The sequence below is a fragment of the Ips typographus genome, linkage group LG3, assembly GCF_016097725.1.
Source record: "Ips typographus isolate SLU linkage group LG3, UJ_Ityp_2.0, whole genome shotgun sequence".
NCBI lineage: Eukaryota > Metazoa > Arthropoda > Insecta > Coleoptera > Curculionidae > Ips > Ips typographus.
Genome location: NC_138424.1, coordinates 20,894,365 through 20,912,897, shown reverse-complemented (window position 1 = coordinate 20,912,897; position 18,533 = coordinate 20,894,365). Strand labels below are relative to the sequence as shown.

Below are 18,533 nucleotides of genomic sequence, written 5' to 3'. Positions count from 1 at the left end.
TACAGGGTGGTCCAGTTTTAAGTGTCAATAATTCACCATTTGATAGCTAATCAAAAAATAAGTTAACTTGCATTATGCCATTTTTCTGAAAAACGTTTCCTAAGGAAGATACAGTCCTCCAAATTTCCATTTAAAAAATCGTTTTATAGTTTAAAACTGAACATTCAACACTTGTGAAAGTCCAAATTTGTACTGAATAGTCCAAAAACTTGCTTTTTACTATTAGGAATGGTCTTATGATTCGCTTTCTCGGACTGCCATCCTGGTTGAGTGTCTGAAACTGGCATTCAAGAACTAAAAAAAGTCCGGAAATCAAGACAAAGATTGTATTGTGCATGAAACTCATTTTTTACTACTAAAAATAATATAAAAGTTGACTTTTAATGCTAGAACTGACTTTACTAGGACTAAAGAGAGTCCAAAAGTATATTTTCAAGACTTTAATTGGTGTACAACTGAATTTTCTGGACTGGACAACAAGTCTAGAAGTAAATTAAATTTTCGGACTCTTTTATTTCTAAAAATTAGTTCTCAAGACTATTATTGTAGCATTTGGTACCAAAATTTTTTACTTTTATTACTGAAGAAACTTGACTTTTGGAAATAGTCTTAAACTCGATTTTTCAGTCTTAAAAAGCATTAAAAACAGTCTGAATTTCTTAGAGATGCTACAATTTATTGCACCTACGAGTGTAAAAGTCAATTTAATAGTGAAGAAGCTTGAAATAACATTTTCAAGACTATGGTCAGTGGACACACTGGCTTTTAGGCCTGATAAGTCAAAAACTTTGTAAAAATAGTCTTGAAACTCGATTTGAGGCACTGAAAACAGCCTTAAAACACTAACAACAGTCTAGTTTATTAAGAAATACCCGAATTTTTAGCACTGAGGTGTCTAGAAGTCGATTTAATAGTGACAAAGCTTGGAATGCTATTTTAAGTCTATGAAGAATGTAAAAATTGTTTTTTACCTTTGCTATGTCAATAACTTGGTGAAGATAGTCTTGAAACTCGATTTTCCAAGCTGAAAGTAGTTTTGAAGCACTAAAAATAGTCCAGAATTCGAAGAAAATGAAAAGCAAAGTAAAAAGCACGAAAAGTTTGTTTTCAAGACAATTTTCATGAATCTAATGTCGATGTCCTGCATCTAAGACTATCTTCAAGACTAAAATATTGAAATTTGTCTTAAAATTATGAAAACTTACTTCAAATGCAAATTTTAAGCTTCTGATGTCACTTTTCATTAGTTCAGTCACATTTTGGGGTTCAAGTCAATTTTTAAGGTTTAAATGTATGAATTTGTAGTAACAAATTCTTGAAAAAGTAGTTTTTATGTCTACAAGTCAATTTTCAGTATTAAAGTCTCTCGATTTGCATAAAAAGTCAATTTTCAAAACTAAAGTCTTTCAGTTTGTCTGGAAACTATGAAAACTGGCTACAATAATATTTTTTAAACTGCTTAAGTGAATTTTCCGTTTCCAAGACAATTTTTAAGTTGGGTTGGGTTAGTTTTGGGTCTTTGACCGTAATAACGTGTAATAAAGTGCTTGATCCAAATTGGATCAATATTGCTCCAACGGTCTGACAATTATGACAAAAAAAAAAACGATTTTTTAAACAGAAATTTGAAGGGTTGTATTTTCCTTAGGAAGCACTTTTCAGGAAAATGATAATGAATGTCAACTTATTTTTTAATTCGGTATGGATTGGTGAATTATTGACATTTAAAACTGGACCACCCTGTATACTCAAGGAAAAGCACTACAGGGTATATCATAAAAATTTGTGGTGGTCCTGTGGCATGGTGTTCTGAACGGCAACCTATAGTATCACTTTCCAGTACTGAAGCAGAGTATATAGCTGCTGCAGAATGTATTAAAGAAGCTTTTGTTTTTAAAGTCAGTTATAGATGAGCTTTTGGGAGTAAATATTAATATAAATCTATGTTGATAATCAAAGTGCTATTACTATAATTAAAAATGGACAGTTTAACAAACGCAGCAAAGCACATTGATGTCCGGTATCATTTTATTAATGAGAAGGTATTGTTAAATTGTTTTATTGTCCGAGTAGTGAGCAGCTTGCAGATAGTTTAACCAAACCTTTGGATAAGTGAAATTTCAAAATTTTAAATGTAATACGATGTTGGATTAGATTTATGTGTTTGTACTTGTAATAGATAATAAGTATTCTTATTTAAGATTAGGAGAGGGTGTTAGAGTTATAACTAATCTTAAATAAGACGAGTTAAAATTATGTCTAGTTTGTAAAAAGGTAAAATTACCTTTTTGTAATATGGTACAAGTTAGTTTTGTTTGAAGTTGAATTAATTTTCTTATCATAAAATAAAACGTTCAAAGTTATTACTCTGTTGCTAATTACAACCCAACACAAGTAACCCCCATAGACCGACAAACAAAACTTACCTCAACAATGTGATATCCTTCACTCCGAGCTACTTGGTCTTGTGGAAAATGTACGTTCATTTCATCCCCGTCGAAATCCGCGTTGTAAGCCTAATCAAAAAAGCTCCAATAATCACCGCTCAAGTTAGTAATAAATCAAACATTACCTTGCAATTGGCGTAGTTCAACCTTAAAGTCTTCTCGCCCTTCAAAATCCTAGCACGGTGAGCCATAATCGAAGGTTTGTGTAATGTTGGCTGCCTGTTTAGTAGCAGAATATCGCCGTTTTCTAGATGTCGATGAACGATTTTCACTCCGTTAAAGCGCCCGCGCTCGTTTTGCGGAGTTAACAGAACCTAAACCCAGTTTTAAGTATCAGTTGCACTTTAAAAATGCTGCTATACCTTTAAAAGACTTTGTTGTTGAAGTTCATTATTTGGATTGATTCGTTTCACGCCTCCGTCTTCCATTTCGACTAAAACTGCACCGGGATGAACGTTGGGGCCGTTTAGCACTAGCTGCAACACTAACAACGTTACACTCTCCGAAACCCTGAATTTAGAAGAACACCTTTCTTAAATATTCAACGTTCCAAGGTGTGACTGGCACAGGACAGGTTAGTTTGGTGGCGAACGCTTCCGGAATACCCACCTCACCTACGTCCAGGTTGGGATCGGGCGTGATGACCGATCTGGCCGCGAAATTGACACGTTTTCCCATCATATGTTGACGAATGATTCCTTGTTTTTTCTCAAGAATCTGTCAGCAAATTTAATGATTATTTACCGTGCGAAAAGTGATACTTTACTAACAAGTGAGAGTGGGAGAGAACTCCCTTGATCGCACGTGAGTAAAATTAGATATAATTTACTCTTTAAATTAATGTAAAAGAGACAAATTATAATGGCATTACTGGTAAATTGCAAATACTGTGTTTTTGACAGTTCAAACTTTGACACCACTTTTCTCTTTGACTGTACCAAATGTTGAAATGTTTTTTCAGGTTATTGGATAGGAAATTTAATGAGGATTACAACAATGTGCTTAAAAACATGATTCCGTCACTTCAAGTGGGTTTTACAGGCGATTTTGTCCCTGACTGTCCTTTCAAACTGTATTTGTGGCAGTTCAAATTTTGATCAAATTTCGTAGTATTTTTTCAGTAATGATTCCAAAAATGTACTTAAAACAGTCATTTTCCCTCTTTTCCAGGCGATTTTCTCCTTAACTGTCCTTTTAAACTGTGGTTCTGGCAGTTCAAACTCTGACACCGCTTTTCTCCCTAACTGTACCAAATTTTGTAGTGTTTTTTCATGTTATTGGATAGGAAATTTAATGACGATTCCAAAAATGTGCTTAAAACAGTCATTTTCCCGCTCCAAGGGAATTTTTCAGGCAATTTTCTCCTTAACTGTCCTTTTAAACTGTGTTTCTGGCAGTTCAAACTTTATCACTGCTTTTCTACCTGACTGTACTAAATTTTGTGGTGTTTTTAAAGTTAATGAATAGGAAATTTAATGACGATTCCAAAAATGGGCTTAAAACAGTCATTTTCCAACTCCAAGGGAGTTTTTAAGGTAATTTTCTCCTTAACTGCCCTTTTAAACTGTGTTTCTGGCAGCTCAAACTTTGACACCGCTTTTCTCCCTGACTGTACTAAATTTTTTAGTGTTTTTCAAGTTATTGGATAGGAAATTTAATGACGATTCCAAAAATGTGCTTAAAAGTGTGATTTTCCCACTCCAAGTGGGTTTTTCAGGCGATTTTCTCCTTAACTGTCCTTTTAAACTGTGTTTCTGGCAGCTCAAACTTTGACACCGCTTTTCTCCCTGACTGTACTAAATTTTGTAGTGTTTTTCAAGTTAATGAATAGGAAATTTAATGACGATTCCAAAAATGGGCTTAAAACAGTCATTTTCCAACTCCAAGGGAGTTTTTAAGGTAATTTTCTTCTTAACTGTCCTTTTAAACTGTGTTTCTGGCAGCTCAAACTTTGACACCGCTTTTCCCCCTGACTGTACTAAATTTTGTAGTGTTTTTCAAGTTATTGGATAGGAAATTTAATGACGATTCCAAAAATGTGCTTAAAAGAGTGATTTTCCCACTCCAAGTGAGTTTTTCAGGCGATTTTCTCCTTAACTGTCCTTTTAAACTGTGTTTCTGGCAGCTCAAACTTTGACACCGCTTTTCCCCCTGACTGTACTAAATTTTGTAGTGTTTTTCAAGTTATTGGATAGGAAATTTAATGACGATTCCAAAAATGTGCTTAAAAGAGTGATTTTCCCACTCCAAGTGAGTTTTTCAGGCGATTTTCTCCTTAACTGTCCTTTTAAACTGTGTTTTTGGCAGCTCAAACTTTGACACTGCTTTTCTCCCTGACTGTACTAAATTTTTTAGTGTTTTTCAAGTTATTGAATAGGAAATTTAATGACGATTCCAAAAATGTGCTTAAAAGAGTGATTTTCCCACTCCAAGTGAGTTTTTCAGGCGATTTTCTCCTTAACTGTCCTTTTAAACTGTGTTTCTGGCAGCTCAAACTTTGACACCGCTTTTCTCCCTGACTGTACTAAATTTTGTACTGTTTTCCAAGTTATTGGATAGGAAATTTAATGACGATTCCAAAAATGCGCTTAAAACAGTCATTTTCCCACTCTAAGAGGGTTTTCCAAGCGATTTTGTCCTTGACTGTCTTTTTAAACTGTGTTTCTGACAGTTCAATCTTTGACACCGCTTTTCTCCCTGACTGTACTAAATTTTGTAGTGTTTTTCAAGTTATTGGATAGGAAATTTAATGACGATTCCAAAAATGTGCTTAAAAGAGTGATTCTGTCACTTCAAGTGGGTTTTACAGGCGATTTTGTCCCTGACTGCCCTTTCAAACTGTATTTGTGGCAGTTCAAATTTTGATCAAATTTTGTAGCATTTTTTCAGTAATAATTCCAAAAATGTACTTAAAACAGTCATTTTTCCCTCTCCAAGTAGGTTTTCCTGGCGATTTTCTCCTTAACTGTCCTTTTAATCTGTGTTTCTGGCAGTTAAAACTTTGACACCGCTTTTCTCCCGACTGTACTAAATTTTGTAGTGTTTTTTATGTTATTGGATAGGAAATTTAATGACGATTCCAAAAATGTAATTAAAACAGTCATTTTCCCACTCCAAGGGAGTTTTTCAGGCGATTTTCTCCTTAACTGTCCTTTTAAACTGTGTTTCTGGCAGTTCAAACTTTAACACTGCTTTTCTACCTGACTGTACTAAATTTTGTGGTGTTTTTCAAGTTACTGGATAGGAAATTTAATGACGATTCCAAAAATGTGCTTAAAAGTGTGATTTTCCCACTCCAAGTGAGTTTTTCAGGCGATTTTCTCCTTAACTGTCCTTTTAAACTGTGTTTCTGGCAGCTCAAACTTTGACACTGCTTTTCTCCCTGACTGTACTAAATTTTTTAGTGTTTTTCAAGTTATTGAATAGGAAATTTAATGACGATTCCAAAAATGTGCTTAAAAGAGTGATTTTCCCACTCCAAGTGAGTTTTCAGGCGATTTTCTCCTTAACTGTCCTTTTAAACTGTGTTTCTGGCAGCTCAAACTTTGACACCGCTTTTCTCCCTGACTGTACTAAATTTTGTACTGTTTTCCAAGTTATTGGATAGGAAATTTAATGACGATTCCAAAAATGTGCTTAAAACAGTCATTGTCCCACTCCAAGGGTCTTTTTCAGGCGATTTTCTCCTTAACTGTCCTTTTAATCTGTGTTTCTGGCAGTTAAAACTTTGACACCGCTTTTCTCCCGACTGTACTAAATTTTGTAGTGTTTTTTATGTTATTGGATAGGAAATTTAATGACGATTCCAAAAATGTAATTAAAACAGTCATTTTCCCACTCCAAGGGAGTTTTTCAGGCGATTTTCTCCTTAACTGTCCTTTTAAACTGTGTTTCTAGCAGATCAAACTTTAACACTGCTTTTCTACCTGACTGTACTAAATTTTGTGGTGTTTTTCAAGTTACTGGATAGGAAATTTAATGACGATTCCAAAAATGTGCTTAAAAGTGTGATTTTCCCACTCCAAGTGAGTTTTTCAGGCGATTTTCTCCTTAACTGTCCTTTTAAACTGTGTTTCTGGCAGCTCAAACTTTGACACTGCTTTTCTCCCTGACTGTACTAAATTTTGTGGTGTTTTTCAAGTTACTGGATAGGAAATTTAATGACGATTCCAAAAATGTGCTTAAAAGTGTGATTTTCCCACTCCAAGTGAGTTTTTCAGGCGATTTTCTCCTTAACTGTCCTTTTAAACTGTGTTTCTGGCAGCTCAAACTTTGACACCGCTTTTCTCCCTGACTGTACTAAATTTTGTACTGTTTTCCAAGTTATTGGATAGGAAATTTAATGACGATTCCAAAAATATGCTTAAAACAGTCATTGTCCCACTCCAAGGGTCTTTTTCAGACAATTTTGTCCTTAACTGTCCTTTTAAACTGTGTTTCTGGCAGTTCAAACTTCGACACCGCTTTTCTCACAGACTGTACTAAATATTGTAGTGTTTTTTCAGGTTATAGAATAGGAAATTTAATGAAGATTCCAAAAATATGCTTAAAACAGTAATTTTCCCACTCCAAGGGAGTTTTTCAGGCGATTTTATCCTTAACTGTCCTTTTAAACTGTGTTTTTGGCAGTTCAAACTTTGACACCGTTTTTCTCACAGACTGTACTAAATATTGTAGTGTTTTTTCAGGTTATAGAATAGGAAATTTAATAAAGATTCCAAAAATGTGTTTAAAACAGTATTTTTTTTTTCTAAGTGGGTCATGTGACTGCCTAGCTAAATAATCCTCTAAAACCAAGGTTTAACACAGTTTTCGAAACGAGACGTGTTTCTGAGATTTATGACAGTCATTTTTACAATTATCACGTGACCGTTTAGCTAAATAGTGTTCTAAAATCACGCGTCAACTGTCAGTAACGTGAAAAATGTCAAACTGTATGCTCAAAAGTTGCAAAAATCAGGTTTTAGAAAAGTCCTCTTGTAGTAATTGATATGAAACGCGTTTCTGAGATTTGACAGTTGTCGCGTGACTAAATTATCTTCTAAAACCTCGTGATATTTGTCACGAATGTTAAAACTTAGAAAATAAATGTGGAAAAATTAAAAATCAGTATTTTTTGAAGTTACAGTAAATCGGTATTAATTTCTGAAAAATTTTTCCCAATTGAAAAAAATCCGTATCTTGGGTATTATTTGGGCTTTAGGGGCCGTAAAAAACTCAAAATGTCCGTCTTGAACTGCTGTTTCAACTAAGACACAGTTAAACACCTAAAAACAGGACTACTCGATTACTTGGTTGTTTTAGTTTAGCTTCATCATTATTCCCCCAGGTTGCTTAACTGTTTGAGAAATGCCGAATTTTGTCATTTTCCTTCAATTCAATCCTCAGCTAGCTATTTCTCCAAAAGAGACATACATATGATAAGTTAATCAGAGTTTTTCTATCATTTGTAGTTTATAAAAATATTGCAGAAAACTATCTTGTTTAAATTAAATTAGAAAATTTAATATATTTTATAATTATTTTTGTGGTTTTTAGAAATGCACCAACTTTTAAAATGTAAACACCAAAAATTCAGTTTGAAAGTTGTTTTTTGGTACATTTACAGTGGAATAACCGTTATCAACAAATGTTGCTATTCAAATTGTGGATTGTGTGTCACAAAAGTATGGTTTTTACATATTTCATGTTAGAGCATAAATTTTTAGCAAAATTGTTGCTATTTTTAACATAATCACTCACCTGTTTTAGACCAATGCCCTCTTTACTTCTCCGAGAATCGTTCGAAAGCAATCCATTAATATTGGCCTGTAAATCTTCCCAACAGTTGTTCAACTTTTCGATTGGCGTTTTACCTTTGGCGGTTTGATAAAAATCCTGAGCCTCTTTTGATGGTAAGACCGAAATGTCACCTAAAAATAGTTGCAGTATTTGCGTGAATCACAGAACACCAACTAAATAGCTAGAAAGCTAACTTACCTTTTTTCTGCACAACTTTAATTAGATGATTCATGACTATAGAATTGGTCAATATATTTTTATACACGGTAGTTTGAGGGTTTTCCAACACTCTCCCGTTCATATAATTGACTGGTCGTACATTTGGAGGTGGGACTGGGACAACCTGTAACAACCATCCACTTTCCAACTGTCCAGTTCCATTTCACAAAACTTACTTGAAAATAAAAGGAGTCGGTGGGATAAAGAGAGTCCACATCGTTAAGTACCGGTACAATAATTCTAATCAAGTTCTCCTCATTATTCCAAATCTCTCTCAAATAAATTTGAGACTGTGAAGCATTCACGTATTTAGACTCTAAAGGTTTGATTCCCTTTACTGATGATTTGGATTCGTCCGACCTGTACAAAACTTTCAGTCATTCAAATTCGTTTCAAAAACAATGTTTCGCACCCTTTTTTTCTGGAAATCATCACTATCCTATTGGCCAACACTTGGATTTTATCCATGGTATGTTTGCAGTGTATGCAAATTTTACCGGTTTTGGCCTCATCCAGGATCAATTTAACAACGCTCATTTGCACAAATTCCGAATTATCCTCCTGGATCATAGTTTCGATTTTCTTTCTGGTTTCTTCGTTCAATTGCAGTTTGTGACAGGACAAACATGAGTATCTTAAGATTGTTCCAATGACCTGAAATTGTACATGTTCTAGCTTTTTTCCTACATTATTTTGTATACAGTGTGTTCATAAAGTATGGAATAAATTCGATTAAAATTCAGGGAATTATCTATCAGAAAAATGCTCGGACACGTATGTATATACTGGGTGTCCCAAAATTGAGATACGACCTTCTAGTGGACATTTTCAAATGAGAACCTTTATTTTTTGTTGCATTTATTGGATGATTGGGATCATTTTTTTTTTGCGTGGCACGCACTGAAAACTGTGAAAATTGACATAATTTCCAGGTCATCCCCAAAACTGTGACAGTTGGGGCAAAATGGATGTCAGGGTGATGAAGGGTGTCTCAAATTAGCGGCTGAGTACAGGGTGTCCCAAAAAAGTGAAATCAATTTTTAGTTTCGGGAAAAATCTCAAAAACTGTGTAAAAAGCAAAAATGGTCAAAAAGCTTGACTTTGACGCCCTCTAGCGGTTAATGACGTTTTTTAAATACACCGTTGAAAAGCCTTTGGACTGAACTATATTTTACCTTCAGTGACCTTTTGTCGTAACTGTTCAAATGACTGAATTATTTTAGGTTAAAGCAAAAATGATTAAATCACTTTGACACCGCTTTTGAAACTGACAGTACCAAATTTTGCAGTGTTTTTGGATGTTATTGGATAGGAAATTGACTGACGATTCCAAAAATGTAAATGTGCTTAAATCAGTCATTTTCCCACTCCAAGAAGGTTTTCCAGGCGATTTTGTCCTTAACTGTCCTTTTAAACTGTGTTTCTGACAGTTCAAACTTTGACACCACTTTTCTCCCTGACTGTACCAAATTTTGCAGTGTTTTTGGATGTTATTGGATAGGAAATTGACTGACGATCCCAAAAATGTGCTTAAAACAGTTATTTTCCCACACCAAGAGGGTTTTCCAGGCGATTTTGTCCTTAACTGTCCTTTTAAACTGTGTTTCTGACAGTTCAAACTTTGACACCGCTTTTCTCCCTGACTATACCAAATTTTGTAGTGTTTTTGCATGAGTTATGAGGCCACCTATTCCGGGAATACTGCTAGCTAGCCATTATATTGCTGACTAGACCTGGGAATCCGCCATAATTCGGTTTAATTCATTTTATTGTATTTTGTATTAAGACAGTCAGAGTCTAGCCTTCTAATTGTTAAGACCTATTTTAATCCTTTAATTTGTAATTTACAATTTTTGTAATAAAACTTAGTTTTTAAAAACGGCTTCGTTCAATCACAAATCTTAAGTCATGTTATTTGATAGGAAATTTAATGGCGATTCCAAAAATGTGCTTAAATCAGTCATTTTCCCACAGCAAGAGGGTTTTCCAGGCAATTTTGTTCTTAACTGTCCTTTTAAACTGTGTTTCTGACAGTTCAAACTTTGATACCGCTTTTCTCCCTGACTGTACCAAATTTTGTAGTGTTTTCGCATGTTATTAAATAGGAAATTTAATGACAATTCCAAAAATGTGCTTAAAACAGTCATTTTCCCACTCGAAGAAGGTTTTCCAGGCAATTTTGTCTTTAACTGTCCTTTTAAACTGTGTTTCTGACAGTTCAAACTTTGACACTGCTTTTCTCCCTGACTGTACCAAATTTTGTAATGTTTTTGCATGTTATTGGATAGGAAATTTAATGACGATTCCAAAAATGTGCTTAAAACGGTAATTTTCCCACTCCAAGAGGGGTTTCCAGGCGATTTTGTTTTTAACTGTCCTTTTAAACTGTGTTTTTGACAGTTCAAACTTTGACATCGCTTTTCTCCCTGACTGTACAAAATTTTTTAGTGTTTTTGCATGTTATTGGATAGAAAATTTAATCACGATCCCAAAAATGTGCTTAAAACAGTCATTTTCCCACTCCAAGAGGGTTTTCCAGGCGATTTTATCTTTAACTGTCCTTTTAAACTGTGTTTCTGACAGTTCAAACTTTGACACCGCTTTTCTCCCTGACTGTACCACGTTTTTTAGTGTTTTTGCATGTTATTGGATAGAAAATTTAATCACGATCCCAAAAATGTGCTTAAAACAATCATTTTCCCACTCCAAGAGAGTTTTCCAGACGATTTTGTTCTTAACTGTCCTTTTAAACTGTGTTTCTGACAGTTCAAACTTTGACATCGCTTTTCTCCCTGACTGTACAAAATTTTTTAGTGTTTTTGCATGTTATTGAATAGGAAATTTAATGACGATTCCAAAAATGTGCTTAAAACAGTCATTTTCCCACTCCAAGAGGGTTTTCCAGGCGATTTTGTTCTTGACTGTCCTTTTAAACTTTGTTTCTGACAGTTTAAAATTTGACACCGCTTTTGAAATTGCCAGTACCAAATTTTGCAGTGTTTTTGGATGTTATTGGATAAGAAATTAAATGGCGATTCCAAAAATGTGCTTAAAATAGTCATTTTCATGCTCTAAGAGGGTTTTTGCAAATGACATGCATTTTGCCCCAACTGGAGTCAATGTGATGAAGGGTGTCTCAAATTAGCGGCTGAGTACAGGGTGTCCCAAAAAAGTGAAATAAATTTTTAGTTTCCGGGAAATATCTCAAAAACTGTGTAAAAAGCAAAAATGATCAAAAAGCTTGACTTTAACGCCCTCTAGCGGTCAAACTACCACACCGATGATCTTTTTTGAATACACCGTTGAAAAGCCTTTGGTCTGGATTATATTTTACCTTCAGTGACCTTTTGTGGTAACTGTTGAAATAACTGAATTATTTATTAGGTTAAAGCAAACGTGGTTAAGTCACTTTGAAGGTTTGTGAAGCTTAACTTTGACGCCCTCTAGCGGCCAAACGGTACAACCGATTAACTTAAATGAGCATATTTTTGGAAAGCTTACGACCTGAGCTATCTTTTCACTTCAATCACTTTTGGTCGTCAACTCTCAAATAAGCAAGTTATGGAAAATTTTTGGAAAAAGTGCACAAAAATGTTGCTCAAATTAAAAATTTAATTTAATAATACAATTTTTTTTTTTTTAACTAATTTAATTTCATAATTACTGTTTTTTGTTATTATTGAACTATTTTAAATAAAACATGTCATATTTTCCAACCGTTATTTTCTCCAAAATAGCTAAATATCCACATAGGATATGCAACAAGAAAAATACCCAGAATTGTACGTAGAATCCACAAATGCAACAAAAAATGGGGGTTGAAACCTTCTTTAAAGTGTCAGGGGGTTCTACAAGCGTTGTAAACCTTCCTAGAATTGTTTTAAATTACAAGAGGCCTCTAAGATCATTTTGAATATGCCAGAGACTTTCTAAAAAGTGCCAGAGCCCTCTACAAGTGACTGAAACCTTTCCATAACTATTTTAAATTGCCAGAGGACTCTAGAACAATTTTGAAAGTGTCAGAAACTTAAAAAATAATATTTGAGTAATAGAAAGTCAACAAAACTAATTTGACCTAAAGTTTTACTCTGGTGGAGACAAAATCCAAACTAGTGGAATCTAAAATTACAATTTTCTTTCTTAAAACTGTTAAATATACTTAGTGAAACTGAGACTCTTAATTTTTCTGCATTTTGACTGTTTTCCTTAGAAAATGGTTAACTGAAAGTTCATTTTCCCCTTACATCATACAATCATCAATCAAAAGTACCTAAATCTAAAATTACTGTCTAACCTATAATAAACAATAAAACAAATAGAAACTGATGCTAATGGTAAGTCAACATGTTCAGTATTTGAGTAAATTCTAGCACATGATGGTTTGTGATTGGTCAAAGAAAGCAGCTGAAAGCTGCTTTTTTAACCAATCACAAACTACAAACAGTGCTGTAATTTACACAAAAACTGCACATATGTGCAAGATAAATCTCAACACATTAGATAGTTTGTGATTTAAGCAAAATTATTTAAATACAAGTTTAAACTTACCTTGTGAAACACAGGATTTTCACATGGCACAGGCAAATCAATAAAACTGAAATGTCCAGGACACACAGCCATATTTTTGTTGCAAGTGCCGCATGGTTGACTTTTATCTGTGCAGGGCCCCAATCTGTAAAAACATAACAGTGTCCTAGCTATTATATCAATTAAAACAAACTTGTATTCATTCATGTAATCCAATTAAATCAAGAAGTAGCCGTATTGTTAGTACTAAAAATAGGCAGAACAAAAGAAATACATATAGTACAGAAATGAGTACACAACCTGAAAACATAAAATGTAGTTTTTTATTTTTAATAAGGCTAATATAGCCAGAATAATGTAAATAAAGCAGGGTCACTGTATATTTAGCAAAGTATCAATCTGTAAATTTACAGGAAAAAATTAACTGCTACATAATTTGTCTTATAGTAAGGTGATTAGCTATTTCAAACTTTCTAATTTTTGTATTAATAAATATTATAGACATGTAAGTAAAATTATAGTGTTTTCCTATAATTAAGAGAAGAATTGATGCATGAATTCTAGCATTTCCTTTAGTCCTTGTCACCTTTTAGCAACCATTAACTGAGAAAATAATAGGAGCTAGATCATTAAAAAAAGAGTGTTTTGGAGCTTTTCTTAAGATTGGTTAAAGACTGATTGCTGGTTAATTACTACAGTGACCCTATTTGTATACAAACATAAAATCAGATCTGTCTAAACTTTCTGATTCTCCTCAAACTACTAGACCCTAAGAAAAGATCAAAAACTGGCAAAATAACATAAATGTGTGTAAACTTTCTCAGAATCTTCTAAAATTACCAGAGGCCTCTACAAGTGTCTTAAAACTTCCTAAATAACATAAATGTGTGTAGATTGGAATTTGATGGCCTTATCTCTTTGCCATGAATTCAATCTGTGAGAAAAAAATAATCCATTTTACTTTTAACTATTGGAGACAAAATATTTTAAATTATCATTCCCTTCAGAGACTTTTACTTATTTCTACAAATAAAATTTGTTTCCACCTTGCACAAGCAGACAGCTAGATCTTTACATGAGATTTGACAAAAATACAAAACTTGCAGTTTCAATTTTTGTGTACTGTACATTTAATGTTATTTAAAACAGTCCATTAACATAGCAGACAAATTCATTAACATTATTTAAGTGATTTGAGGTTTTGTCTCTAACAACATCTATAAACATAATTAAATCTCTTACCGAATATCATACAATCCTCCTGCGATGGGGTGTCCGAGGGGATCTAACGTTAGGGGGGTAATCACTTGAAGAACACTCAAATCCCTAACGTGTTTTTCAGTTAGGACCGAGAATGTTAAGCTGGACAGTTCAACATGTTTGGATGAGGGCCACATGTTGCACAGCAATTAAATCAATAAAATACTACAAAACTCAATTAGGGCAATGTTTACGATTTGCAAAACCATACAAAGTAAATACTAATTCAACTTTTAAATAGGAGAAAAACAAGAATCAACAAGTTTTTCCAAGTGCTGTAAGTTTGAGGTTATATATAAAGAATAAAAGTTAGGTTATGGTTTGCGTTGTTGGTAAACATTACCACGTTGGCTGTATTTGCTTTCTCCGGCGAGTTATTGTGACGTCACGGCGGATGCTGGGATTCGTGTTTTCTTTACTACACATACAAAACAACTTTTTAAATTAATCTTACAACCAGCACGGTTATAATACTATTGTTGTCAATTTATTTTTTACTTAAATACACAATTACCAATTTGATATATAAACAATATTATACAATCACCATGTAAATTAAGACGCCCGTCTTTTTATAGCAATTTTCCCTCTAGCTAAGTGAGACAGGAAAAAGCGCAGTTTCTCGCCGTTTTGCTTTTTGACCAGAATACAATCGTTACTCACTGCCGAAATTGTGGCGGCCGTTTTCGGTTGATCTTTACCCTCCACGTAAATGGATTGTCCACGATGGAACCATCTTTTTTCATACAACAGTTTACCGTCTTCGATTCGAGTTTCTATTATTGTTTGCTGTAAAAATTATGTCAGTACAATTTAAATAAAATTGGGAGGAAAGTGAGTTTACTTCAGTTGCTGTTGCATTTCCACTGGTGCTCACGTTGTTGTGGTTGGGGCTTCCCAGAGATGAGGAACTTTCACTCAATTTTCGGACTGGCAAGGAAGATTTCTCCTTGATTAACCTTAGATCGTTATCGATCTAAAATTGAGTTAATCAAGGTAAGACAGAGATTAGTTAGGTTATACTAATACCTCTTTTTCATCAAGCAAATAGATAATTTGCGCGTTAGGGACTTTACGACGTTTGTCCGGCATCGGAATTGGTTCATTAGGTCGTCTCCTAAGTTTCCGGGTCATGGCAGGCTTCACCTAATTTAAAATAAATGAATTTCCAATATTTTTGAATCAACTTTAACATACGGATACCTCCATGGAATCGCCAGTCAACTCCATCGAACAACATTCCGCTTCTATATTGCGTTTCTTGTCCTCCAGATCTGATATTAACGTTTCTCGCAAATCAATTTTTTTCTCCTCAAAATCTTTTACTGCCGCTTTGATTTCTTGCGCGTAATCGCGTTTAATGTACTCAATCATGTAATCTCTGAAATTTACAGCATTTTACAGTGATTGTTGCTGATAAAGCATTCAATTACCGGTAGATGTCGTTTAAATTCAGTCTTTCCAAGTATTGAGCTTCTAGTTTTTTAATTTTCTTATTACAATCCGCGTGGGTTCCTTCTTGTAGTTGTTGCATTTTCTTTTTTAATGTGGCCAACTTGTCTTGGTACATTTGTTCTTTTATTTCCAAATGACCCTGATGACCTACAGAATAACAAGAAGTTCTTCTTTTATGAAAGTTCAACTTAGAAAAACGATTTTCTAAAATTTCCAGAGGCCTCTACAAGTGTCTTAAACCTTCAGAGAATCTTCTGAAATTGCCAGAGACCCCTAAATGTGTCTTAAACCTTCCCAGAATCTTCTAAAGTTGCCAGAGGCCTCTACAAGTGACTTAAAACTTCCCAGAATCTTCTAAAATTGACAGAAGCCACTATAAGTGTCTTAAACCTTCCCAGAATCTTCTAAAATTGCCAAAGGCCTCTACAAGTGTCTTAAACCTTCAGAGAATCTTCTGAAATTGCCAGAGACCCCTAAATGTGTCTTAAAACTTCCCAGAATCTTCTAAAATTGCCAAAGGCCTCTACAAGTGTCTTAAACTTTCCTAGAATCTTCTAAAATTGCCAGAGGCCTCTACAAGTGTCATAAACCTTCCCAGAATCTTCTAAAATTGCCAAAGGCCTCTACAAGTGTCTTAAACCTTCAGAGAATCTTCTGAAATTGCCAGAGACCCCTAAATGTGTCTTAAACCTTCCCAGAATCTTCTAAAATTGCCAAAGGCCTCTACAAGTGTCTTAAACTTTCCTAGAATCTTCTAAAATTGCCAGAGGCCTCTACAAGTGTCATAAACCTTCCCAGAAGCTTCTAAAATTGCCAGAGGCCTCTACAAGTGACTTAAACCTTCCCAGAATCTTCTAAAATTGCCAAAGGCCTCTACAAGTGTCTTAAACTTTCCTAGAATCTTCTAAAATTGCCAGAGGCCTCTACAAGTGTCATAAACCTTCCCAGAAGCTTCTAAAATTGCCAGAGGCCTCTACAAGTGTCTTAAACCTTTAGAGAATCTTCTGAAATTGCCAGAGACCCCTAAATGTGTCTTAAACCTTCCCAGAATCTTCTAAAATTGCCAGAGGCCTTTACAAGTGTCTTAAACCTTCCCAGAATCTTCTAAAATTGCCAAAGGCCTCTACAAGTGTCTTAAACTTTCCTAGAATCTTCTAAAATTGCCAGAGGCCTCTACAAGTGTCATAAACCTTCCCAGAAGCTTCTAAAATTGCCAGAGGCCTCTACAAGTGTCTTAAACCTTTAGAGAATCTTCTGAAATTGCCAGAGACCCCTAAATGTGTCTTAAACCTTCCCAGAATCTTCTAAAGTTGCCAGAGGCCTCTACAAGTGACTTAAACCTTCCCTGAAGCTTCTAAAATTGCCAGAGGCCTCTACAAGTGACTTAAAACTTCCCAGAATCTTCTAAAATTGCCAAAGGCCTCTACAAGTGTCTTAAACTTTCCTAGAATCTTCTAAAATTGCCAGAGCCTTCTACAAGTGTCATAAACCTTCCCAGAAGCTTCTAAAATTGCCAGAGGCCTCTACAAGTGACTTAAAACTTCCCAGAATCTTCTAAAACTGCCAGAGGCCTTTACAAGTATCTTAAACCTTCCCAGAATCTTCTAAAATTGTCAAAGGCCTCTACAAGTGTCTTAAACTTTCCTAGAATCTTCTAAAATTGCCAGAGCCTTCTACAAGTATCTTAAACCTTCCCAGAATCTTCTAAAATTGCCAGAGGCCTCTACAAGTGACTTAAAACTTCCCACAATCTTCTAAAACTGCCAGAGGCCTTTACAAGTATCTTAAACCTTCCCAGAATATTCTAAAATTGCCAAAGCCCTCTACAAATGTCTTAAAACTTCCCAGAATCTTTTAAAATTGCCAGTAGCCTCTACAAGTGACTTAAAACTTCCCAGAATCTTCTAAAATTGTCAAAGGCCTCTACAAGTGTCTTAAACTTTCCTAGAATCTTCTAAAATTGCCAGAGCCTTCTACAAGTATCTTAAACCTTCCCAGAATCTTCTAAAATTGCCAGAGGCCTCTACAAGTGACTTAAAACTTCCCAGAATCTTCTAAAACTGCCAGAGGCCTTTACAAGTATCTTAAACCTTCCCAGAATCTTCTAAAATTGCCAAAGCCCTCTACAAATGTCTTAAAACTTCCCAGAATCTTTTAAAATTGCCAGTAGCCTCTACAAGTGACTTAAAACTTCCCAGAATCTTCTAAAAGTGTCTTAAAACTTCTCAGAATTTTCTAAAATTGCCAGAGGCCTCTACAAGTGTCTTAAACCTTCCCAGAATTTTTTAAAATTGTTAGATGCTTCTATGTAACCTAGACCACAATCTGTAGTTTCTTCAGGAGAGATGAACAACAAGGTTTTTAACTAATGATTACAAAGAATTCCCAACTAATAAACATAGCAAAAAGAATCAGAAAACCCCAATTTCAAGGGATGAGAAGAAAGGACAGTCTGGTGTTGATAATAATAAACAAACACAGTTGCATGAATAAAACCAATTTGAATTCAAACCTGTATCAGTTTCGCTGGCATCTTCCGTATCCTCATCACTTCCCTCATGGTGATCATCAGGGAAGTCGTTTTCCAGCTCTTCCTCTAGTTTATCATCTTGAAAGTCGTATTCGTGGTTGTTATAGGAATTAGACATTGGAGAGCCAAAATAGGACATACTACGTATGTCCTAATCGACGGTAATGTGTTTACCACAATTATTTGGGGTAAAAATGTGTTTAATTTGGTCCCTTACAGAAAAAGGGTCAGTTTGTTTATTTACCTAAAACATAACCCAAAAAACAACACTTGGCTGTCACATGTCAGACTTGAATGACACTCTTTGTCTCTCT

The 18,533-nt window shown here is 34.6% G+C and overlaps 2 protein-coding genes across 4 annotated transcripts in view; both read right to left on the bottom strand.

The window, feature by feature from the left end:
- Positions 1–14,518, bottom strand: part of Polr1A (RNA polymerase I subunit RpI1) — a 94,143-nt gene extending 79,625 nt beyond the window's left edge. For both annotated transcript variants that reach the window (XM_081975749.1, XM_081975750.1), the window contains exons 1-10: positions 14,217–14,518; positions 12,996–13,119; positions 8,860–9,101; positions 8,624–8,807; positions 8,427–8,571; positions 8,190–8,359; positions 2,976–3,164; positions 2,810–2,923; positions 2,573–2,761; positions 2,427–2,516 (exon numbers count right to left, since the gene is read on the bottom strand). In XM_081975749.1, coding sequence (XP_081831875.1) covers positions 2,427–2,516; positions 2,573–2,761; positions 2,810–2,923; positions 2,976–3,164; positions 8,190–8,359; positions 8,427–8,571; positions 8,624–8,807; positions 8,860–9,101; positions 12,996–13,119; positions 14,217–14,371 — 1,602 coding nt within the window. In that variant the 5' untranslated portion in view covers positions 14,372–14,518. The remainder of the gene's footprint in view (positions 1–2,426; positions 2,517–2,572; positions 2,762–2,809; positions 2,924–2,975; positions 3,165–8,189; positions 8,360–8,426; positions 8,572–8,623; positions 8,808–8,859; positions 9,102–12,995; positions 13,120–14,216) is intronic.
- Positions 14,519–14,670: 152 nt separating this feature from the next.
- Positions 14,671–18,489, bottom strand: LOC145726594 (sin3 histone deacetylase corepressor complex component SDS3). Of its 2 annotated transcripts, none has more exons than XM_081975756.1 (6): positions 18,202–18,489; positions 15,668–15,836; positions 15,432–15,615; positions 15,264–15,380; positions 15,079–15,210; positions 14,671–15,023 (listed from the first exon to the last, which is right to left on the bottom strand). In XM_081975756.1, the coding sequence occupies exons 1-6, from the start codon at positions 18,356–18,358 to the stop codon at positions 14,790–14,792; spliced, it is 993 nt and encodes a 330-aa protein (XP_081831882.1). In that variant the 5' UTR covers positions 18,359–18,489; the 3' UTR covers positions 14,671–14,789. The 2 variants fall into 2 exon arrangements, with proteins under 2 accessions (XP_081831882.1, XP_081831883.1); XM_081975757.1 differs by having other exon boundaries at positions 15,438–15,615; positions 18,202–18,488.
- Positions 18,490–18,533: the final 44 nt, after the last annotated feature.